The sequence below is a fragment of the Filicampus tigris genome, chromosome 4, assembly GCF_054856515.1.
Source record: "Filicampus tigris isolate MCC_2025a chromosome 4, RoL_Ftig_1.0, whole genome shotgun sequence".
In the NCBI taxonomy this organism is placed as follows: Eukaryota; Metazoa; Chordata; class Actinopteri; order Syngnathiformes; family Syngnathidae; genus Filicampus; species Filicampus tigris.
The window spans coordinates 7,544,690-7,569,861 of record NC_141220.1 but is presented as its reverse complement, the minus strand read 5'-3'; the positions used below and the strand labels follow the sequence as shown (position 1 = coordinate 7,569,861).

The following is a 25,172-nucleotide window of genomic DNA, read 5'->3' as shown; positions in this document are numbered from 1 at the left end:
ACGTCTGCACGTATTTTGTCCATATTTTAAACAGCATTTTCGTCACACATCTCCAGTGGCTCCAGTAGCACTGGTGAAAAAGTGTGTAGCATCCTCCAGCATTTTAGTAATTGCTGCATATTGTCAAAGTCCACTAAAAACATCGTCGGGTTTGTTAACAGTACTGTACTGTATACACATTTGTTGATTCTGTTTGACGCAGCGTAGTTGTCCAACTTGAATGTACATTCTGAATACATAAGACATAGTCTGACTTTAATAAATCGTTATAGTTGTCAGTAATTACCCGCATGTGAGTTGAATAACAATGGATTTCTGTGTGTGTTGGGTTTCTGGTCTATACTGTAAAAGAGTGGCGTGACAAAAGGGAGACATGGTGATCCGGTAGGAGGAGACAAGTGCCATCTTTTCCGTGCGTTTTCACCACCAAACTGTCCACGATTCTTCTGTTGTTGACTGTTTAAAAGCACGATAGCTTTAAAACAATGTATGTTTCGTTGTCTATTTAGCTCCTGGTGTTGGTCAAGACAAAGGGCAGAATTTGCGACGTAATTCGAGCGCCTCATCTATGCATTGGAGTCCTGGGCCCCAGCGCACCGGCCGGCTCCAGCCATGGCGGCCATGCATACTGCCGCTGGCGGCGGTGACACAAATGACGGCGAAATGAGAGGTAATTCACTTATTTAATACATTTTCCCTAAGTTTGATCATTCCTACGTTTGGGCTCAACATCCCGCGTTGGCATTTATCTGATGAGTGTGATACGCTTTATCGTTACGCTTGTTTATTCCGCAACGGGTGACCGTAACTTTGCGCTATTCCCAAAAGTAGGTCAGTAGATCAGTAGAGCAAAGTCACCCTTTCGACTCTTTATGCAACGCTTTATTATATTTCATATTTCCATAGTATTGTGAGGGGTAAGACCGTGTCGGCCTGTCAATTGCCATAATTATTACATTTGAAACGAAAGGTGAGCGATGTCCAGCAGCTTGAAAGACGAGCAATATCAAGCGAATGTTAGCTTAGCATTGTAGCTGGGCCTTTTTATCGGGTCTCAAACGTCGACATTTAAGCCTTTTCGACACTAACAACTCGTGTGGGCTGACACATGACGGTCTCGTTGTCTTTTAAATACCACTAATGCTAACCTAACATTTATCGTATGTGCTCCATCGAACGAGTTCGTCCATTTATTTAATTGTTGGTCGTGAAGAGCAACCGGCTTAAAGTTAGCAAAACCATAACGCTGGGTATTAATATTTATGGACAACTGTGTTAATTTTACGCTGTTAATATGCAAAGACCCCACCCCCCTAAAAAAAGAGAGAAAACTGAATAAATTAGACGTGTTCAGGTTTCCTTAGCCTAAAATGCGAATGGTTTGTCCATGTACTGAATTCTATTTGAAACCTATTATTCTTCGTGAAACCGACTTAAGCCTACCAGCCATAAGGAAATATTTGACGACATTTCTCACAAACATGTCTAAATGGCTCAAACATAATTTTATGAAAGGCCCAACAGGTTTGTGTTTATCTTTTCCATAATGCACTAATATAAGGAATTCAAGTCACCCTTTAAACTGCATGCAACGAATAAATAGTGTCTGAATAAATGTTTTTCTGCTGAAACAAATGTGCCATTGGTTATTTTTATCCATTTTCTCTCTTTTGAAGCTCAGCGGTGTTACATGATATGGGTTTCTTCATTTATATTAATTAAAAACGTAATCTTGAGTCAAGTTTTGCAGTTTAGGTGGAAGGAAAATGCTGTTCAGCACTCATTTGAGTTCAGTTCACCGCTGAACAATAAAAATCCTGATCAGGTTTGTGTTTTGGAGGGAGGGCGCAGTGTCAGCTATGTAAGAAGCATAATGTAGCAATAATACAGTGTGTGTTAATCGCGACTAAGAATGCTAAAGACCTCTTTGTTATGGTGCTTATGTTCTATTGTCAAGATTGAAGTGTAAATTATCTGACTGTGTGATGATGTTATACTGTAGGTTGGGTATTTTTAAGCCCCTTTACAATGGAAGTTCCAATTAAATTTTCCCCATGCTGAAATGAAAATAGGGCCGCTTGCTTTTCAAAAGCAAAGTTTTGTCACTTGCCCACAAACTTAAATCAGCTGAAACAGGAACATTTGAGGCATTTGCCGCGCAACCCCCAGTCAAACTCCCTTCTAAATGCCATTTTAGAGTTCACCCAAAATGTTCTGTAAGAATGTCTCAAAAAGCAAAACTTGCATGACATACTGTGATACAGGAAAGAATCTGTCTTCTCTGACCGCACGTATCAGTAATATACACGTTCTTTTTAAGAAATGGAATATAATGTAATTCTCTTTTTTAAACTTGTGATCCTTTAAGGGGAAATTCACACATATGTTAGTTTTTCGTTGCACACCATACATGCAGGCGAGCAAGGAGAACTGTCAGAGTGGCGGGGTGTACAAATGGAGACTGTTTTGGGGGGGGGTGGGGGGTCCTGTGCCTTGCTCTAGGGCACAACAGCAGTAGCCAGGATGCAGACTAGCATTTCTCCAATAGTCCTGACAGATGTTATACTGCAATGTTATTTGAGCTTGGAATTCATTTGCTGTACATTACACTACATGAATGAGGAAAATTAAGTGTTAGAACAACTTGAGAGTAGGGCTGCCATGATTAGTCGACTAATCACGACGACGTCGACAATCAAAATCGTCGACAATTAATTTTAATCGACGACACGTCGTTTATTTCTATATTTATTTATTTGTTATTGCCACATTATTTTTCTTTCGAGACTGCCGCGCCTCACTCTTCTCTCGCTGGCTGTTTTCCTATCTGCAACGCACATGCGCAGTGGTGGTAATCTGGGTGATTGTATATGAAAAAAACTGGTCATTATTTCAAATTGACAGTTCATAAAATGCTAAAAAATTAATTCGTATTCAGGTACTGGTTCGGTCTGTAACGTGTCACAAAATAGAATTAATAAATATGTTGATCATTGTTTTCCAAATTATGTTTGCAAATATCTTAATTTGAAAAAAACACCACGAGCCTCGTCAGGATAAAGCGGTTCCGATAATGGATGGATGCATGGACAAACGTAACTCAGCCTGCTTACATAAACTACAGAAATACAATATTTACTGTTGAGAGGCTGATATTCTGAGGATTTGGACAATTTTAAATTCCGCAAGGTATCTAAATAATTAATCGATCATCCAAAAAACTATTGGGTAATTTGACAGTCAATTGATTGTTGATCATTGCACCTCTTGTCAAAATACTGTGGATTTTTGTACAAACCATGTAATCCGTGTTAACCATGCTACCTGACAAAGTGAGCTTGTGGAGTTGTAGACAGCAGATGCAACAACTCACACTTAAGTACAGCAGATGTTCATTCAAGGAATTAATGAATGAGCATGTTAATCAGCGCACAAGGTAGTGACCAGGATTATGCACATAGGAATGCCCAGTCGTTTCTGTAACCTGGTTATCTACTGGCAGATGATCTGTTAATTGCTATTTGGGTCACCGTGTGGAAAAAAGCTAAAAGTAGATGTCATGGGTATCTGCCGCATTTGGTTTATCTCGTGCTGTTCTCTCACGTTTCTGTCTGACTCACTTCTGAGCCATGGTAGCACACGGTTGCAAAAAACATGTATTTAGTTAAAACTAGGGGAGTGTAATCCAGTTACCCCGAAACATGTCCTTATGTGAGGTTTATTCTATTCAACTGCAATGTCATGAAATGCTAAATGTACATGATGGTCGTATGAACACATACGCATATATTTTAGAAGGACAAACCTATGAACCATAATGCCATTTTAGCCAGTAAAAAGCAGTTGCAGAAAGGGCAACCGATTGTTTGGGGATCTAATGAAAACCTCTGAAATCTAAGCAGTCGTTACGATATGCCAAAACAGCTGTGAACCTTTTAAACATCACAATCATCAGATCAATTTTGTTTACCACTGCAGCCCCTGCCTCCAATGTTCTGGAACTTTTTGAAAGCACTACTATCAATATACAATTGTAATAGTAACCCCACATTTTGGAAATATCAGCCATTAGAGGGGAGCAAGTTAGTGTATGCATAGTGTCATATGTAGCCCGTGAGCGCCTCTAACACTGAAGCTAGGCTCTGGTATCCCGCTGGCATTCACTCGTCGACATCTGTGGCCACTAATATTCTCACATGCAAGCTTTGCTTTGAACGCTTGGTAAACTATGATTTAGTCCAAAGTCTTTTCAGCTGGAGGAAATTTAAGGAGAGACCATGCGAGGTTTGATGAGTAATAGATGTTCCTCACTACAGAGCCATGGAAAGAAAAGTAGGTGTTCATTCCTAACGAGACAACAGCAGGTGATTTAATGTCTTTTACAGTAACCCAAAAACTTGAAGATCCCATTGACAGCCGAGAGAGCATGAACAGGATTGGAACAAACTTTGTACAAACACAACAGGCCGTAACAACCTGCCAGAATTTGTATCCCCTAGTAACTTTGCCTGGGGAAAATGGATCCTGCTCAGAAATTCTGGCAGGTTAATTACTGCATGCTAGAATATGTATCCTCTACGTTTGCCTGGAAAAGAGTAAACCTGCTGCATTTCACTACAGTTATCTATTACGATTTCCGTGCAAAACTATTTTTGATATACCAAGTTTAAATATGCTTTCCAGATATTTCTGTGGAATCTATTGCTAACAGTATGTGTTAAATTGCAGTGAATAATTCGCTGAATAAAATACTGGCAAATGTAAGCACTGTTTTTGAGGCAAAACCTTGTTTATAAAAATGCAAATCAAACACAAACGTGCATATTTGTTATTTCTTTGGCTGAAAACAATTGTAGAAGCTGTAAGTAACATACACACTGTGTTAAAAAGCCCATATTGTTTAGAGATGTGTAGTTTATCGCTGTTTGCTGCATTGAATGAGTCCATGTGTTTTCGAGGTGTCCTACTGTGTGAGTAGTCATTGAACGCACCTCAAGAACAAGGGAAATGGAACGCAACAACAAACCCTGCTCAATTTTGGATTTTGGAGTGAAGTGTTTTTCTCCTGCTGGTTTTTGGTTTTGAGTTGTTGCGATGGGTCACTAATACTCAAAACAAACAAACAATAAGTCGGCACGCACATACTGTCGCGTGTCGATGATGTAAAGACGTCAAAACGTGCAATAGCTCAGTTGTAAACAAGTGCGCACAGCAGAAAAGAAAGGAGAACAGCAGAAATGGAGGCGGCGCCGGTTCGTGCCTTCAGGGCGGGGAAGAAAAAAAAAAGTGGACAAGTCCAAAGTATGGACATATTTCAAAAAAAGTCAAACGAGTTAGTCGTCTGTAGCCTTTGTAAAGCTGAGTTGGTACAAAGTCGAGTGATAAACAAACACCCGAAGCGACGTCACCCAGGTGCTGCTGGAAGACAACAGAAAGCAAAAAGCTAGAGGATCGTAAGTTCATCTAACTAATATGACCCGTTTTTACTGAAGTTGCTTTTATGTGCGACGTATTATCAACGTGCATCGTTAAGTTTCATTTCTCAAAGCAGCGGGTTGCAGTCAAAATTACAGAAAACCAAAACATTTTTAAAGTGGAAGTAAACCCAAACATCTTTTTTTCAAGAATATGTTCCCAGCAGGTCCAGTAGTTGAAACACGGCATTCTGATTCATTTTGCGTTTGTAGAATATAAGTCAAGCAGCAAAATGCACTCGTTTTTCGTCATTTTGTCTTCTGTCGACTGAAAATGACATCACAACTGCTCACAACGACCAATCGCGGCTGATCTGTTCTCTGAATCTGAGCTGTGATTGGTCGTCGTGAGCAGTTGTGATGTCATTTTCAGTCGACAGAAGACAAAATGGCCGCCCCCAGAAATGGCTAAAAACGAGTGGATTAACACTTATTCCACAATTCTCATCAGAATGCCCTGTTTCAACTAGTGGGCTTGCATAGAATATATTCTTGAAAAAAATATGTTTGCGGTGTTTACTGCCTCAGTTACTTCTTTACACCTCTTGCTTGTTTTTTCATATGGCGTGCCCTTGTTCAATGACTGTGTTACCGCAGGTTGTGTTAGCTTGGAGCTAGCGGCCGCCTCTGGCTACCATGTGTCTGATCTCCGCTTGCTTTGGCTGTCGGCGTAGTTTTTTGGGTGCTCTCTCCGCAAATGATTAAACAGGTTTGTCGTGTTACCATCTGGTGTCCGAACAGAGTATCTGCAAACTTTGCAAATAACTGGTTTGCGCTTTCTCTTCCGAGGAAAAGCCAAACAAAACTGTGGACGTGGAGGTTCTTTTCGGGACCAACTCTACGTCGTGGTGACTTTCCGCTAGGGCTGCACGATGTTGGAAAAAAATGACGTTGCGATTTTTGGGGGGGTTGCCAGATATTGCGATGTTAAAAATAGAATTTTCACCAGATGACTTGAATAGATTTGTTTGGGAATAATTTGGTTAACTCACCATTACATCATTGTATTCATATAATATCGTTTAATCCAGACTAAGGGGGGTCATCTGTGAATGATGATTGCTGTATATAAAAGGGATCACAGCGGTCATGTCTCTGTACATAACAGATTTAACATTGTATTTCACACTTCAGTGTAAACAGCAGCAAAATATAACATATACATAAAACATATTTTAAACAAAAAAATAAAAAGCAGGTGCACTAGGCCCTTGAGTCATTTCAAAAAATAGAAGAAAATAAAAAACCTTTAAAGCAGCAGCAGAGTTATAAACACCATTAAAATAAACTATAAAATATAAAAAAAATTAAAAAGCAGGTGTACTAGCGCCTAAGTTGTTTACAAAAATATAACATTAAAATAAATAAAAAAAACTTTGTGAAACTGCAGCAAAGTTGTTAACAAATTTTAACAAAAATATTAAAAATTAAAGAGCAGGTGCATTAGTCCCCTGAGTTGTTCACAAAAATATAACAACAACTAAAACGGTCTGTAAAACATATTGCATCCGAGATTTGTCGGTGCTGTTTGGACTTCTTATCATAAGGAGTTAGGCTGTCGAAGGCGTCTGTAATTGTTTTTTTCGAGTAGATGAAGTTTCACCTTGGGTCCCACTTCTTAGTTTGAACTGCTCATACAGTGGCTTGTGACGGCAATTGTAACAACAACGGTGAGGCACTTTTGGCAAAGGATGTTTTTTTTTGTTCTGAATCTTCCTTTTTATCGCCGAAATACTGTACTTTCATATTTTGGATGTTGACTTTTTTTGGGGACTAAATCCACTGCCGCTTCGCTGTTGTCTCCATGTCGCCTGTGTTTTCAGAGCAGACAGTCACAGCAGAGTGGAGGGGGAGGGGCCGGTGACTGATTGGCAGGAGGGAGGGGGTGAGCGAGACAGGCTGTGTAAAAGCACGGAGTAAGCTTGCTGCTTTTTTGAAGCAAAACAAAAGTTTGCGTGTTCTAAGAAAAAAAAAAGTTAAAACATTGCACATCCTACGATGTGACTATCGCAATGCGAACATCGCAATCGCGATGTTCAAAAGACACATCGTGCAGGCCTACTTTCCGCTATAGCTTCCCGCTGTACAAACAAACAGGGAGGCGGGGAGTGCACTGTGCGTGCTGTGATTGGTTGGTCGGGTATGCGTCAGCGGCTTTGAGCCACCATAGAGCTAAACTGTATAGAATGTTCCCTGTAGACGATCAAACGATCTTTCGGCTTTATGAGATTGTCAACACGTTGAAGTCCTTAACGATCTAATATTCACGTTCTAGTATACGTCCCGCTGTGTCTGTCACGTTTCCACCTCAGTTTCCTTTGAATCAACTCCGTCATCTTTCTCGTCACCAATTTTTGGTCTACCATGACAAACACTTTGTTCAAGCGTGAGCTGTTTGTAATTGAACAATCGCTTGCGTTTCGCCATTCTCTCGTCCTCTTTATACTACTACACACGACTCTTTTTTCAAGTAATGGCGGATCTCGACAGTACTTCTACTGCTTCGTGTTTTTATCCAAAGAGACCAACTGCTGCCATCAAGTGGTCACAGTACACCATAAAAGTGCTTCCCGGGCTCGATATCAAGGAAGGTGCCAAACAGTCTCTTCCACCCATTCATTTAAAAAAAAAAAAAAAAAAAAAAAGTAGTTGACGAGAAAACTCGTTGGCGGGATGCCACATCATTTTAGTTGACAAATATTCTCATCGCTATCACTGAAAGAGGTCACATCTGCCAACAGTACCTTTCACCTGCAGTTTGCTATATTTTTTTTTTTTTTCCGCAGAGGATGTACTGGTTGAGGAAAACCAAATGAACTGCCTCCCTCTGCCCAGCCTGATGGCTCCGTCCTCGATGGTTGGCATGTCTTTGAGCATGGATATGCCCCGGAAGAGAAAGGGCAGTGTGGACAACCAGTAAGTTTGACTATGCTTTCGATTTGATTCTTTCATGCATGAATCAGATTGATGCCAGTGATGCTTCTAGTTACTCTTTCTTCATCTTCTTAGGGAAACAAGATTGACCCCCATCACCGATGCCGATATGGAAGAGGACCAAAACGAGTAGGTGTTATGCGCATGTGTGTGTATGCTTGTTTAAAATACTCTGCACGACGTTGGTTTTTAATGTCACCTGTGTGGCGTGTCCCCTCTCAAATTGTAAACGACTCCTCTTTGCTGATAGTTTCACTGTAAACGCACCCGTGTCTGCTTGTCCTTGTGCACACCAGGGAGTTGACAAAACTTGAATAAGTACACTTCTTGTAAAAATTATGGAATAACATGCCGGTGTGCACTAGGGATGGGTATCGTTAAGATTTCAACAATACTACTACTACTACTACTACTACTCTTAACGATACTGCTTATCGATCAGGTCATTTAACGGTATTCTTATCTGTACTATTTTTGTTTAGGGAACCCCCCCACCCCCAATTTTTTTTTTTATGTTCTTGTTTTTTTGAATAAATGTACTTGTCTTGCAACTACAACGGCATTAATGTAAAATAAATAAAAAGCAAATCACTACTATACTGTTATGTATAGAAACAAGGCTGCAACGTGCAGTTGGGCTGCAAAAAGCACTTATGTTAGGCGAGATGCAGATTTTCTATGTTCATTATGCTTGCTTGCGTTTTCCCCTGACATTTTAATGACTAATTTATTGCACTTGTGACAACGTGCGTGGAGCAGTGACGTTGCAACGTCATCCGTCCGTCCCTCTCCAGTCTCCAGGCATAGCCACTCAGACCAAGAATAACTCAACTGTTACGTTAGTGTAACGGTTGCATTGAGTGGAATTCGATTAGTCATGCCTAGAGTGACATGCTCAGAGACGACTATACATCAGCAAATATGATCATGCTGTACCACACCCAAAAAGGGTGCACCCAAATCCTGTGCTGGTGCGACCAACTGAAAAGGTTTGTATTGTAGCACCAGTGCTACCAATGCAAAAGTTAGTGTAAAGCAGCCCATATTTAGCATTTTTATATTGTATTATTGAAACTTTTAAGCAAGATTCTCACTTTTATCTCAGAATTCTGACTTTATTCTCAGAATTCTCTCTTTGGTCAGAACTCTGAGAATAAAGTCAGAATTATGACTTTAAAGACGGAATTCTGACTTTAAAGAATTCTGAGAATAAAGTCAGAATTATGACTAAGAATTCTGAGATAAAAATGAGAATCTTGCCAACCTATTTTTCCCCCCAGTGGCCCAAATCCCCTTCCGTACTACATTGTAATGAAATTTTTTTGCATGTTTTTTTTTTCAGAATAAAATCAAAATTAACTTGACACGCAAAGAAATGTGCAGCAAGGATAAGTATTGGTGTCAACGTATTTAGTACCTTTTTTTTTTAACTTAGGGGGTCCCGACATGGTCACGAGGATCCCTACAGCTGCTTTCGTATCATGAAATACATAAAATTACAACTAGATCAATTAGTTGGATCATTTTCAAAATTATTCAATTGAGGCGTTAACTTGTGAATTAATGATCCCCGGTATATTCTGCAAGGCCACGATGGTCACTGAACTGACTTAAATCTGACATAAGTAATATGAAATAAAATTGAACTGAAAATTTGCCAATGAAAACTGCTGTTTGGTGACATGTTCCACACTGAAAGTTTGTATTTTGCAGATGTTTATCATCGTTTTACATCCATGATATTTCAAATTGCAACATTTTTTTTCTTGTCTACAGCTCGGATGGAGATGATCAACATGCCAAAATGAAATGTTTCAGGTAGTAAACACACCTTCTTACTCTACATTATATTTAGAATTTGCTCTTGCGTTAAAGGCCGTACCTCACTGAGCGGCGAAGGTTTGCATTTGTGTGTGCATGTAGCGAATGTTATTTTTTTGTCAGGGTTCGTTCAAGGTCGCAAAGACTGTCACCAACAATTTTAATCGTCTCAAACACTTTTTCTTGTCGCAAAAAATTTTTAAACATGTTCAGAATTTGATTGGGACAAGAAAAACTGCGTGGACCTATTCAACTGAGAATGTCTGGCGAACGTCTTTGCAACTGTTTGCAACATTGAACAAACCAAAAAACAAAAAAATATTCGGTACGTGTGCACACACTTGCAAACCTTCACTGCTCAGTGAGATACGGGCTTTGAAGCGTAAGTCAACCCAAACTGATTTTTTTCTAGAATATGTTCTATGCAGGCCCACTAGTTGAAAAAAGGCATTATGGTTAATATAAAATATGAGCAAAATGCACCCCTTTTTAGCCATCTCAGGGGGCGGCCATTTTGTTACTTCTGTCGACTGAAATTGACATCACATACCCTCAGGGCTCAGATAACGACCAATCACGGATCAGCTTCAGAAAACAGGTGAGCCGTGATTTGTCGTTATCTGAGCCCTGACGGTGTGTGATACATTTTCCATCGACAGAAGTGACAAAATGGCCGCCCCATGAGATGGCTAGAAACAGGTGGATTTTGTTGCTTAACTCATATTCCACAAACCCAATATTAATCAGAATGTGGAGTTTCAACTAGTGGGCCTGCATAGAACATATTCATAAAAAAAAAAACATGTTTGGGTTGACTTCCGCTTTAAGGTGGAATTGTTTGTCTTTGCAGAGAACCACACAGCCAAATAGAAAAAAGAAGACGGGACAAAATGAACACGCTCATTGACAAGCTGTCAGACTTGATTCCAACATGTAACCCAATGTCTCGGAAGCTGGACAAACTCACTGTGCTCAGAATGGCCGTGCAGCACCTCAAATCCCTCAGAGGTACCAGATATTACTTGGGCCCCATCCATAAACCAAAAGCATGATTTTCATTCTCTTATAAATATGCAGTAGATCAATTGTATTTTGGATGTTGACTGTACTAGTGCTGGGCAGTATGACGATATGTATTGTGACGACGAAAGAAATGAGTCTAGCGTGTCATTTCTCTATCGTGCCTATCGTCATTTGTCTGCAGCAAACTGTGTTTTATAAGATTTACAGAAAAGCTTGATTTATCAGAACAGATTTAACTTTCATTGCGCAACCTTGACTGAATAAGTCATCCTACATTACACATGAATGGGACAAAATTAAATCTAAGAGTCAATGAAAACTAATAAATAAGATGGGTAAATAAAAATAATGAATACTACTGGTTCATGAAGCAAATTTGAAGGTTCATTTTCCCACTAGTTTGTTTTATATTAGGGGTGTAACGTACGCTAAATCACATTTCGGTTCGGTTCGTTTTTTGGAAACCGGTTCGGTATATTTTCGGTACAAAAAATCTTTTTTTTTTTCTTATGTTTATTTTGAAAAGCTGACAGGTAAACATCACATTTTTTTAGAAAAAATAAATAAAAGCGAACCATTTGGGTGATATTCTAAGAAATTACACCAGAATAAAAAATACATTAACAATAAAGATCTCTTAATTTTGTAAATTAAGACACTGAAATCTTTAAACACTCAGCAGCAACAGCCTATGACACATCTAAGGATTCAAGTTAAAGACAAGTTGTCAATACAGTACATGTACTGCCACAAACGATTATTTTGCTAATGGACTAATCACTAACAGTAGTCGCGATTAGTCGACTAATCGGATAATATATAAATTGCGGCAAATCGCAGCAGCAAGTTGCTGCTCTTATAATAGCCATCATTCGCTTACAACTTGAACTACAAACTAATCATGAAGACAATTAAGACAATAGTACATTCAACTTGTATTAAACTTTGCAGCTCAAGCCATCATTCCTGACATGTTTATAAATAAGCGAGCGATTTAAATTGATGGCGATACTCTGGCCTTAAAATTTTTAACTGTAATTCTTTAGTGCATTTTAAAATGGAACCAAAACTGTACACTATGCAGAGTTGCACTAATACAGTGAAATGCTCTATGAATACAAAAAGAAGTACAGTACTTGTATACATATTTCACTCTTATTGGGCACCAAGACTTTTTTTTTTTTTTTTTAAATGGAAGGTAGTGAAATCAGAGGAGTAAATTGGGAAAATGATCGGTGCTAAAGAAATCTAAAATAAACAGTTGCTTTTTAATTTTAGTCTTAATTGACTTCTTCACTAGTATGCATGATTTAAAAGTTGTAAATTGATCTACACAATCAAAATGTGGTATGCACCTGTAACAAAAAAAGAAAGGATACGAAATCAGGCACAAGGAAGTACCTTTTTTTTTTTTTTGCACTATAATATTGCAACAAACGACAAGCAGGTTTGCATTGTATTGAGTATATGTGGTGAAATGCGCCATAACTTTCGGACTCCAACACGGATTCGCCCTGACACTACTTTACCCACAATGCTTCTGTTTACATCAGAAAGGGTTACAACCACTGCGCATGTGCGTTGCAGATAGGAAAACAGCCAGCAGGAGAAGAGCGAGACGCGGCAATCTCGAGAGTAAAATAATGTGCCAAATATATAAATAAAAGCCGCATCGACGATTAAAATTGTCGACGTCGTCGTAATTAGTCGACTAATCTTGGCAGCCCTAAGTACATGTATACACTTTTTGTGATTGAAAAAGATACATACAATAACAGTTACAATGCTAACTATATTAAAACTCTTTTTATAATGAAAAAAATACCGTGACTTTAAAAAGTCTTTATGAAATGATATAGACTTTTTAGGCATTGAAATCTTTGAATGTTCAGCAGCATATTGTAACGAATCGGGTTATCTGTGTTGTGGTCGGATTTGTGTTTTGCTGAGATGTTTCCGAGGTTCATGAATGCATCGTACGGCGAGCGAGAGGAGGAGCGGAGAACGAAGAAGAGAAACAGCTGTTGTAATTTTGAAAGAAACGATTGTTGTATTGTTGCGTCGGCTGCGGCCCACAGTGGCCGGTTGGATTAATAAAAACGTGATAATTAAACTACGTCTGACGGCGTGTTCCTGGAAGATGCTACAATATGATATATCTCGCTTTTTCAGTTTGACGTTTTTGGCTAAAAAGACTTCCTCGTCTAAGAAACATTCAAAGTCGGATATTCCTTATGTTAGACATGCTACCTGCAACATAGCCGCCAATCTAGGGGTGGGCGATATGGGCAAAAAAAAAAAAAAAGTATTGATATTTTTTTTAAAAACTTGACGATAATTTGACGATATTCTACAAAAAATATTTTAAATCTGCACTTGCTTCACAGACCAATAGATAGACAGCGTTTGTGAACAGCATCTCTTTTAAATTGCTAAATACAGCTTCTTGCAAAACATGATATTCTACGGCAATATTTAACAATGAAAAACAAAAATTATGTATAGACTTACATTGATTTTTAGGAATATTTATGTCATTTAAATGTCTCCGCCATTATTCCAGAATGATAAAACATTTTGAGCTGCAGTACGTACTGGTGTACCACTGCCAACTACTAGCGCAATCAAAATGAGAAAAAGGTGTTAAATACAGCAATCAGAATGGGCAACAATTTGATATGTGACGGAAGTGTCACCCAGCGAGAGAAAAAAAAAGACGTCGTCATAACCAGACCTATTCTCATACATTGGTCACCGTATTCAGAATAAAGTTGAATAACAAAACTGCAATTTACCGAAAAGTGCATTTTCCCACTCATTCACAACTGTGATGTGTGTGACTTGTGACTTTATTCATGTTTGGGTCTATCCTGGCATCACACTAATAAGCCGTCGTAGTTTGTCCAACATGCCTCGGGAATACAGGCTAGTTATGAATGATGCGGACTACAAGCGTGTAAACTGAATGTTAACCGATCATCCAGGATGTCACGTGTGACTCGCTAAAGTAGTCAGTGTGTGTGCTCGTGAGTGCGTGCGTTTATATTTGTTGGTTCAACTCGGCGACCGATTTCTGAGTGCGTGTTTAAGCTTTCGTTTAACGTGCTTGCGTGGTCGCCAAGTTTTCCTCGTAATCCATATGGCTCGTGGTGCAACAAAATTGCTCTTCACGGTGACCGTTTTGGCACATCTAAGAATGTTATTCCCACCGACGTCAGTCTTGTCAACCCCACACCATTCACAGACTACGGACGACGTGGGCTCGCGCCTCACTATGAATCCCCGCACGACACTCCTCTATATTTGAAACAGCTCGGCCGCAGTGCGGACAGAGTCAAGTGACCTGGTCCTGCCCGCTGATTCGGCGAATTATTATCACTTCCTCCTCCTCTGCCGTCAATGCACACAGATTTTTAGCATTTCCTCATACTTCGCGGCCATCGGCTGACTCGCTTTTCCAGGCAGTGTTAATACTCGATAATGTAAAATTACACATCGTGAAAGCAAGAGTCACGATGATATCGATGATAATATATATCGTCCACCTCTACGCCAATCTCATGTCGCAATGTCGGCACACAACTTTGGGACTTATCCACGTACCTTTCCCCATCAGCAATTTTAACAGGAAAGCCAGAATATTCCCAAACATCAGACCACAGCGTACGGGGGGACCCTCGAGATCTGGCTTGTTTGCGTATGTATATCAATAGCGCCTGTGCATATAATAAAAACTGATCAAAAACGCTACACAAGGTGGACCGAATCAAACATGCCATACCGAAACGTATTAATACACCCACGTACTGTATACCGTTACACCCCTAGTATATGTGTGTATATGTATTTATGTGTCTTTATATGTATAAATGTGTGTGTATATGTATATATCATGATATAAAATTGGCCAATATCGTGATAGATTTATTTTTCCATATCGCTCAGGACGAGTAACAGGTGTTGGAGGCCTCTCTAATTATACCCGTATTGTCCTGTCTTGCTTCTTTTTGCCACTCTTTCACACTCCTATAATATGAGGACAGAAGTATGAAATCGATTAAAAGGATTTACAATGAACCCTCGTTTCATGCGTTGATTATGTTCCATATCAGACAAACCTGGAAGAGGTGAAAAATCTGTGATGCAGAGAGACCATAGAAATATATATTTGAAGTATTTTTTTAAGAATAGAATTTCAGCTCTCCTTTATACTTTATAACCAATACATTTGTCAACATATTTGAACACACACAAGAAATAGCAAGCATAAAAGGTACAGAAAATACCGTGCCATACTGCTACTGTTAGTGCTGTGTGCTCGGACGACAGAGAGATGGCAGTAATGCCTCAGGTATGGAGTTGCACAGCAGGGTTATGTTGAGAGGCAACGGAACACAGTGTTCTCGGTGCAGCAGCTGCATAACCCAGTTCTTCTCCTGAATGGTCAGGGTCTTCCTCTCACACTTCTGACCAGAATATGTCACGCCGCTAACTTTGAATGAGGCAAGGCAGTTTTATTTATATAGCACATTTCATACACAAGGCAACTCAATGTGCTTAGAGAAGGCAATTGTCACCGGGCAAATGAACTAGTCGCAAAGAGGAAAACACTCACTTTGGAATGGTTTTCAATTCTTCCATATTTCAGGTTCTGCAGGCTCTTTTTCTGACACCAACTACAAACCATCATTCCTGCCTGATGAGGAGCTCCAACACCTTATCTTAAAGGTAAAAATCCTGGCGTCTGACTTTATGTGCACTAACTTGTCATGCTCGATTCTAATTAGGGGTGTTCCGATCAGGGTTTTATGCTGCCGATTCCGAAACCGATGATCCATGAGTGAAATGGGATGAGTCCGATACCGATCACATGGATTAACTGCACAATCTCAAATCACATAAAAGCTCCACATGGCAACATGTTTGCTTGGTTTGCTGCACGCCTGTGCAGTGTCAAGGAAAGCGGGAGTGGACGCTACACCGCACGCAGTCTTGTCTCCAGTTGGCCGCAGGCTGCAAAGTACGAACTGCGGGTGATCGTTTTTTTGGGTTGGCAATGAAAGGCATTGAAGGACATTTTTCTCCACAGAAATCGTCCATTCACAATCGGTGGCCAATTGATCGGAGCACCACTAATTAATTGTTATTCAGGAGCTTTAATGCTTTTCATACTACTGTAAAGTCTCCCTGACATCGTTTATAGTGTTTTGACAATGTTATCACAGTGGCGCAGCATATCCTTCAGATTTTCTCTTTTTTGTTGTCGGCAGGCTGCAGATGGGTTCCTGTTTGTAGTCGGCTGTGATCGTGGGAAAATTGTTTTTGTCTCAGAGTCCATCACGAAGATATTAAATTATAGTCGGGTAACACTTGTTTTTTTTTTTTTCTTTTGTTTATTTGTTGTTGTTTTTTTTTTGTTTTTTACTCTACCTGCAGCATGTGAATCTCCTAACACACTAAATGGGAAACACCTAAAAGCAAAGAGTACACATCAACCAGCAACAACATAATGACCACAACAATACCAAGATATGAAATACAAGAGCTTTAGCAAATTATTGGGTATTGTCAGTTCTATTTTGATGACGCAGTACAGTTCGACATCACTGCAAGCTATAGCCACAAAACATATTGCTGAGTTAATAATTGGTGTCAATCAAGCATTTACGGTATGTTCTTGTATAGGCAGAAAAAAATGATAAATATATTGGATCTCATATTGTGCAAGTTGTCATAATGTAGTGGCTGGTCTGTGTATAAAAAGCTATTATCTTACAATAGAAATAAAATTAATCTTTATTCTTGTGACTTTTTCGTTTTCATTACTCGTTAATTTATAGATTTACTAGTGTGTTCTGGGTTGTGAAATCTACACTCACTGTACTCTGTGTTATTAGTTAGAAATGTGATATGGATTATGACTTCTTGGGCACCATAGTAGCTCGGGTTGATAAATTCCGTCTTCTCCCTGCAGGTGGAACTGATTGGACAGAGCTTCTTTGATTATGTGCACCCTAAAGACATAGGTAAAGTGAAGGAGCAGCTCTCAGCCTCTGAAGTGTACCCACGAGAACGGCTAATAGATGCAAAAAGTAAAACAATTATTTCTATTTCTCAAAGCGTGTGTGTGTGTGTGAACTTACTTTACAGTGAGTGATACTGTCGTATTTACAGCTGGCTTGCAGGTCCAGGCTGACCTACCAGTCGGCGCAGCACGACTGTGTACAGGTGCACGGCGCTCCTTCTTCTGTCGCATGAAGTGCAACAAAAACTTGGTCAAAGCTGAGAAGGAATTGCAGGCCTGCACCTCCAAAAAGAAAGGTAGTAAAATGATTCTGGGACCCATTTCATATATTGAGAGGGAATATTTTAGGGATGAATAACGAAAGCATATGAATTTTTCATTAGTAGCAGGTTTAAGACCTCGCTCTGTGAACAATGAACGTGAGCATAAAAATGTGCATAGCGGGCAGGTTCAGGAAAAGCCTGAGCCTTTAGCATAAATGAACCTGATTAAAACAAGCATTTTGATCAAGTCTGATATAAATATGTAGCCTCTTTTCTGACAAAATATGAAGCAGATCTGTATATGCAAAAATATCAAGACGTGCCATTTAAATTTGATCTGTATATGCGTGTACTTAGAGTCGCAGAAGTACTGTACAGTACACTGCACAGGCTACATGCGCAGCTGGCACTCCAGTCAGCTGGAAGCAGAGGGCGAGGGCGACGCAGACAAACAGGATGGCTCTCACTTCAGTTGTCTGGTCGCTGTGGGCCGCATCCACTCCCACTCGTCTCCCCAAATGAACGGCGATTTCCGGGTCAAGCCCACAGAGTTCATCACACGCTATACCATGGATGGCAAGTTCACCTTTGTTGATCAAAGGTAAACTGGAATTTGAGTGCCTCAAATCAATTCTTTTTGGTTTTTTCCCCCCAAATGTAAACATATCATGAGTATCCATTTTTACAATGAAGACAGTTTCAATTACTTTAGTGCTGAATTCACTTTGGATATTTGAGTCCTATTTCATTGCTTTTACATGTTGCTTTACACTGCTGTTACTCTCAAGTGGGATTCTAACAGTTGAGTGACTCTTCACAGAGCAACAACCATTCTTGGTTACCTTCCCCAAGAATTGCTTGGTACTTCATGCTATGAGTACTTCCATCAAGACGACTTGGCACATTTAGCTGACCGTCATCGGAAGGGTAAGTTACATTTCCTGGTGGTTAGTTACATCCCTCTCCCTCGATGCGGGTTGAACCATGACAACATAATCCCTTTCCTCTAATCCTGACCGTGTTTCACCTCTTCCAGTGCTGCGAAGTAAAGAGAAAATAGAAACAAACCGCTACAAGTTTAAAACAAAATATGGCTCCTTTGTCACACTGCAAAGTCAGTGGTTTAGTTTTGTAAACCCATGGACCAAAGAAGTTGAATATATTGTGTCAACTAATACAGTCATATCGTAAGTAGTAGATGTTTCACACATTGTTTATTGCAAAAACGCAGCTACTTCATCAGAGCTCTTCCTTTCTCTCACTACAGGCATGATCACAGTCGAACAAGTCGGGCAGGGAACAAGACTGAACAGTCTTCTAAGGCTATAGGAGGTCAGTTAAAATTATTGTAGCTATTGTACTGTGTTGTCGAGAGATATTTGAGTCCTAGAAGGATGGTAGAAATGCGTGTTTTGTCATCACCCGTTTATTTTAGATGATGGAAAGAAATCTCTTCCAGTTATACCAGGCATCTCTACCACACCTGGTACGATGATATATGCGGGAACCATTGGGACTCAGATTGCCAATGAGCTGCTTGACTTCAACAGGTGAGGAACCGTAATAGTCAGGGGTGCGCATAAGCGGTGCGCCAGCACTCTCTCTCTGTTTTCTTTTTTTGTTTAACTTCTGTTGTCGCAAATGTCTGTTATGATTGTAATGTTCTGTTCTACTTTAGAATGAACTCATCGCCCTCCAGTGGTAACGCGAGCCCGTTTAGTCTGCCACTGGACAAATCTCCACTCACAACTACTCACAACCAAGCCAACAACAATGTGAGTGAATTTTATACTCTTCATTCAAATTCAGTTTGAAATAAAGAATTTTAGTTTGAGACAGCAAGGGTCACACTGTTACATTCAGGCACTGTAGCCACTGGATTGCGGTTTCGTCAAGTGCTGTGAGATCCACGTTACCATCATGAAGTCGGATGTAAATCGTAGATGCATGGGGGACGGATTATGCGGCAGTCGAGTCCCATTTCGGTTGACAGAGCTGGTGTCAAGTGGAATGGTGTGATGGTTGTCTTGGTCAAACTCAGTTTGAGTTAGTCATATCGTCAGTAAGTGCTTCCTCTACCATGTGCCAGCTTTCGTGAGAGTAGATCAATGCAAGGTCATCAGCATACCCGTACTCAGCCTCAGAAAACAGGTGAGCCGTGATCGGTCGTTACCTGAGCCCTGAGCAGTTGTGATGTCATTTTCAGTCGACAGAAGTGAAAAAATGGCCGCCCCCAGAGATGGCTAAAACGGGTGGATTAACTCACTCCACAAACGCAATATTTATCAGAATGCTTTGTTTCAACTAGTGGGCTTGCATAGTTTGGGTTGACTTCCTTCTAAAAATCTTTTCCCCATTAATTTATTGGCTCTAGCATGTGTAATAGACATTCTTTACCTTTTTGTTTTAGTGGTCTGCTGTTCTTCCATTTTGCTGAATGCAGCTGTCAATGGAAAAAGTTCAGACATGATAAAAATGAGTGAGCTGTCTTGTGGTGTTGACGTCTTTTAAAAAAAATGGTATGACTGAGACTGCAACAGGCAATCGAGAGTAGCAGTCAGATGTTTGAAAACACACTTCCTCGGGTTGTTGAATCTGAAGTTCTGTCTCAAGTTTTTGACTACAGTAATGCTTTATATGACTTGTGGGGGACACAATATTACTTTAAATTAAAGTAACGTCATGTGTTATGTGAGCCCTCACAGGTTTATCACCTTTTTTTAAAAAAAATTTTAACCATCATGCCTTTTGCTGTTCAGGTGCCAAATGGGGATGCGGCAGAGATGGAGATGCCAGAAAAGTCCAACTCGGATGACCCCCAGGGAGCTCTATTTCCTGGAGGGGAGTCACTAATGGGTGGGTACATTCTATGATCCTGTTTTGGGGGTCATTTAATCAAAACAGTTTTTAACTCAATATGAATTCATTTACGAAATGAGTGTGTTTTTTTTGGAGCCTGAAAATGCAAACCTTTGAAAACAGTTGCATTAGGCTGATGATTACTGTCAGTCTGTTCGGTGTGTATTTATTACCTCATTTAAGGAGAAATAGGCAGGCGCTTCTGAGCAACAGCCATCCTGGTTGTATTTCCACTGTCTCCTTCCATGCAAGTTTTTAATAAATCTCGTATCTATGGATCTCTTTCATAAATCTCAAAGGGCTTGTTCTGTCTCTTGTCTGGTAAAATGTTAACATTTTTCATTTGACAAACTTGGTAAACAGTAGTTTCTTCTTCAGTGTTGTTGGCAGTATACAGATTGTTTTCTAAAACCTGAGGCTTTCGTGAATTCACAACCAGAGGTGGGCATTTTACTCAAATTTGCGGGTCTGTCAATCGCCATCCTTCTGCAGCCTGGGTACCCTTCCGCCATCCGTCTATTTGTCAAGCCGGACCAAATAGTAATCGCCAATCGGTCAGTCTGAATATTATTTTAACCGCGCTTCCATAATTGTTTCCATCTACCCCCACCCCCAAAACAACACATCATAGTCGAACAGATTGTGCACTGTTGTGGAGAGCTAGGACTGTATAGGAATTTAGGGGAGTTCGCTGGAGCACCTCATCCACACAGGCACACAGGTCAAAGAGCGTCGTAGAAAACAGTCCAGACCATAAACCAAAATCCTTTACAAATCTGAAAAACTCTACCAACCCCTACTGATAACTTTTCATACATCTCACAGACTATCAGGATTGATTTTTGAGGCAAAAAAAACAGGCAGTTGACAAGACAGATCCAAACAACAGCGGAAGAGACAGGCATCCGTCAAAGACGGATCGACAGATCGGTCAAGAGGGAATGCCCACCTCTGTTCACAACATTGTTGTCATCTAAACAAATGCTGAGAAATAGTCTTTACAGTGCAAATTCTTTGCACCTCAATAAGCTTGTTGTTTCTCTGAACCCACCGCAGGGGAGAACTCACAGCTTGACCTGGACAGCGTGGTTGAACCGGGCCTTGGCAGTCTTAGCAATGACGAAGCAGCTATGGCAGTGATCATGAGACTCCTGGAGACAGACTCGAATTTGGGTGAAGCCGAGGACTTTGAAGAGATGCACTGGTCCTTATAGAAGCCGCGATTGAAAGTGACAGAAATGCTCCGTCAGGTTGTGTATTTTATTTATTAAGCAATCTTATGAGCTCTGTCAAGGACACCAATGATAAGGACCACCGGCTTTTCTCTGGAGGATTTACATTTGTCTCCAAAGCCTTACCGCAATCTGCCTGCCATGGAAAAGGATCATTGACTGGTTAATATTCAGTGAGGCCTCACACACTTGGCAAATGTATTATGTCTAAAGGACATTGTCGAAACAGTGCTTCGGGAGTCCTGCTTTTCCACCTACACTTGAACACAGGATGGGAGTGATGCAAAAAGTGCACTGAATTGATTTTTTTTTTAATATATATATATATATATATATATATATATATATATATATATATATATATACATTTAACTTTGATAAAAATGGAGCGATGCTGCTCCTGTGTTTGTGAACCTCGCCCTTCCTACTTTTGCCTCAGAGCGGAAGTTATTGTCACCGTTATAACTCCCTGTGGGTTTGTGAACAGTGCAGTACCCAGACGTGCAATTCATAATGGCACTTAACTCGACATTAAGAGATAATGGCTCAGCAATCACCTCGTATCTGTCTTATTAAAGCTATGATATAGTTTATTTTTTTGAGTGATAGTATGAAATACTCAGGACTGATGGGGAACAAAAGCCACCCGCTTTTAACATACTGTATAGTCACACAGTTCTTAACAGCTGTAGCAGTATTTGACCTTTTACATTATTCCCCTACATACCGAAACTTGAAATGTGCAACTGCGTTCTTACTTGTAGTCTGCTTTATAAGAAGCAGAGTTTGAGTTTTTAAATTCATGTTATATCAGTAGCAGCCATCTATTGAGAGGTTTAAGGGATTATTTTATGCAGTCATGCATTCCATAAATGTTTCGCGAATGGCCCGTTTTCCTTGTAATCGTCGCTCCTCTTACAAGACAGGTCCATTTCTGTTGCTGTACTGTGATCTGACATTTGAATGAGTTGTTCACTTGGAGTTACCTCATGTTTTTGAGCCCACGGTTGACATTGCACACAACCCACTAGACAGGAACACTCGTGTGGCAAATTGCGGGATTTCTGTCTCACTGTTGAGCTCTTGAACCAGATGGCCTTACATGGGTTGAAGTTGTCTCAAATTACAACACACTAACAATAAGCATTACACACTATTGTAACAAAAGTATTTGGACACTTGGCCATTACAAATACAGGGAGTAAGTTAATTCCATTGCAGGTGTAACACAAGTACGTACTCTGGGAAAGCTTTCTATTTTGGAGTCACTGATGTTGGACATGATGAAAGGCCCTGCTTATGCGCAATGCCATGTTTTATCACAAGTGTGTTTTAAGGCCAGGGCTCATACTTCCACACAAAACTCACCCAAGCCTGCTGCCTTTATGGACCTTGCAGCGAGCATTTGGGCAATTGTGCGGCATCAGAACGGGGTCTTCCCCCAACGTAAAGCCATAAAGTTGGAAGCATACAATTGTGAAACGAAATCTTGATGAATTGAATCGTTTAGATTAAGGTGGAACTGACAGGTCCAATCCTGTTCTTTGATTGAGTGGTATGTCTCAATTACTTTCAATACTTTAGTCTTTTTCTTTCTTTGCATTTCTATTTGTGAAAAGTTGTACCATTCATCGTCTTAAAATGAATGCATTTTAAGATCATCTGTTACCCTGTTAGGCATTTTGTGTACATGTGTGCAGATGAAAGCCTTTTGTGATTCAGTCCATTGTGAAGGATGAGATATTAAACTACACACGTACTGTTCGTATACCATTCAGTCACTGAAACTGATGCGGCCAAAGACCGAGTACCAGCCGAGTTGTACAATATATTGTAATTCCATGCATGCATGCTGCCATTGTTCCCACTGGTATCCTTTTGGGACTGTTGAAAGTTTTACCATTACAGCTATTTATGATTTGTGACGAACATATGCATGAAATACGGTGGGTGGGTGGGGGTGGGGTGGGGGCGGGGCCTACAGATAGAGGATCTTAACTCGTGGACACTCCTGCTTTTGTCCAAAGTGCCTTTGGACGTTTCCACACTGGCATTCAATAGGCCGGTCTGTTTTATTTTCATGTGTGACACCTCAGCAGACTGAAAGTAGGGCTTACTTGTGGACTTGACAGCGCTTGGCATGTTATGCCAGTCATGATTTAAACGAAGCAGGCGCTGTGATCTCGTCTTCTGTATTAACTACCTGACCAAATTTGCAAAAGCAGGGCAGTTTTTTCAAAGACATGAGCTAGTCAATTAGATTATCCACGTTATGTCCGTTCTTCTAATTCAATCATTGCAGTGTCGTTGAGCTACATTTTCCTAATGTTGTCATCCTCCACTTAAGCTTCTTTGGTGGGTGATAAATCTTGCTGGAAGGGTTCTTGTTTTACCTCTTACTCTTAAGTGACACCATAGTTTTTGTTTGATAGGTATCATGTTTAGATTTGATATGTTCTCTTTCCAGTTGCATGGCTCTTTTATATGATGTCATGATTGACCGGTGCGTGAGCGTTTATACAACTGACTGCCACTGCACAGTGACTTTGAGCTTGAATTTGACATTTGTAAAACACGGTACTGTTTGAAGCCACGTCCTGCCACTCTGAATTTATTTACTCTTTCATGTTTGGCTCGAGAGGAAGCCTTTACTGTATTTGTCTATGGCATATTGCTGCTACAATTAACAAGTGTGGCACCTCTTACCAGGCTGTCTTGTTAATAAATGTTAGTTTACTAAGCTCCCAATATGACCATGTGCATTTTTTTCAGAAACTGTCAAATAGATCCAGGCACACGCAAATTTATAATTACAACTATAAGTTTTCTAAGCTTTCAACTAGAGGTGCAAACTGATTATGAAATTCATATTTTTATTTAAAATCATGCAAATTCTCAAAATGTCACCTTTTTACTTGTAAATATTCTCAAATTCATGTAGTCCTCCATGAAAGCAAACTGATCATCTTTGGGTTGAATCAAAATAAAAGATTTGTTTTTACTTTGGTATACAATGATTTAGGTTTTTAACCTTTTTTCTGTCATGTTACATTTGTGTATGTTCTACACTGTCAATGTGAAATAATGCCATGTTTTTGAATGGATGGAAATAAAAACCTTTTAATCCGATTCCTCGAATATGCAACAGTTTGAACTTTGGAAAGGAAATGATCATTTTTGTTTGTTTACAAATACAAATCTTCAAATTGGGACATGCAATGGTATTCATCTTTCCAAATGACAACTTGCATTCCACAAATCTGGCATACAGGCCGGTGGGCCGGTGGTGTGTTTTAGGGCCGATGCGGTGCTGTTTAATTATTTTCCCCCATTTAACACCAGGTAGCCAGCCCACAATTTAGAGGGTGCAGCCCATTAATCCATTTACAATATAATATTAAGCTCAGTAAAACATTGTTTTTCTTTCCTTAGACTTTGATTCTGATTGTATTATGAGTGTGTTGAGCAAGGTGCGGGATATGTGTGCATTTTATTTCATGAAACCCTGAAACAATAGCTTCTCAGTTACAGAGGAAGTTGC

The 25,172-nt window shown here is 39.9% G+C and overlaps 1 protein-coding gene across 4 annotated transcripts; it reads left to right on the top strand.

The window, feature by feature from the left end:
• Positions 1–298: 298 nt before the first annotated feature.
• On the top strand, positions 299–24,760 carry bmal2 (basic helix-loop-helix ARNT like 2). 4 transcript variants are annotated; one of them, XM_086028336.1, is made up of 18 exons: positions 299–412; positions 510–670; positions 8,261–8,390; positions 8,484–8,537; positions 10,185–10,226; positions 11,080–11,237; positions 15,901–15,980; positions 16,523–16,615; positions 17,227–17,344; positions 17,427–17,573; positions 17,898–18,141; positions 18,361–18,467; positions 18,577–18,727; positions 18,808–18,872; positions 19,000–19,090; positions 19,219–19,315; positions 20,300–20,396; positions 21,456–24,760. In XM_086028336.1, exons 2-18 carry the CDS (start codon positions 613–615, stop codon positions 21,611–21,613), a joined length of 1,890 nt encoding a protein of 629 aa, XP_085884462.1. In that variant the 5' UTR covers positions 299–412; positions 510–612; the 3' UTR covers positions 21,614–24,760. The 4 variants fall into 4 exon arrangements, with proteins under 4 accessions (XP_085884462.1, XP_085884460.1, XP_085884463.1 ...); XM_086028334.1 differs by having other exon boundaries at positions 18,976–19,090; XM_086028337.1 differs by lacking the exon at positions 16,523–16,615 and having other exon boundaries at positions 18,976–19,090.
• The last annotated feature ends 412 nt before the right edge of the window (positions 24,761–25,172 follow it).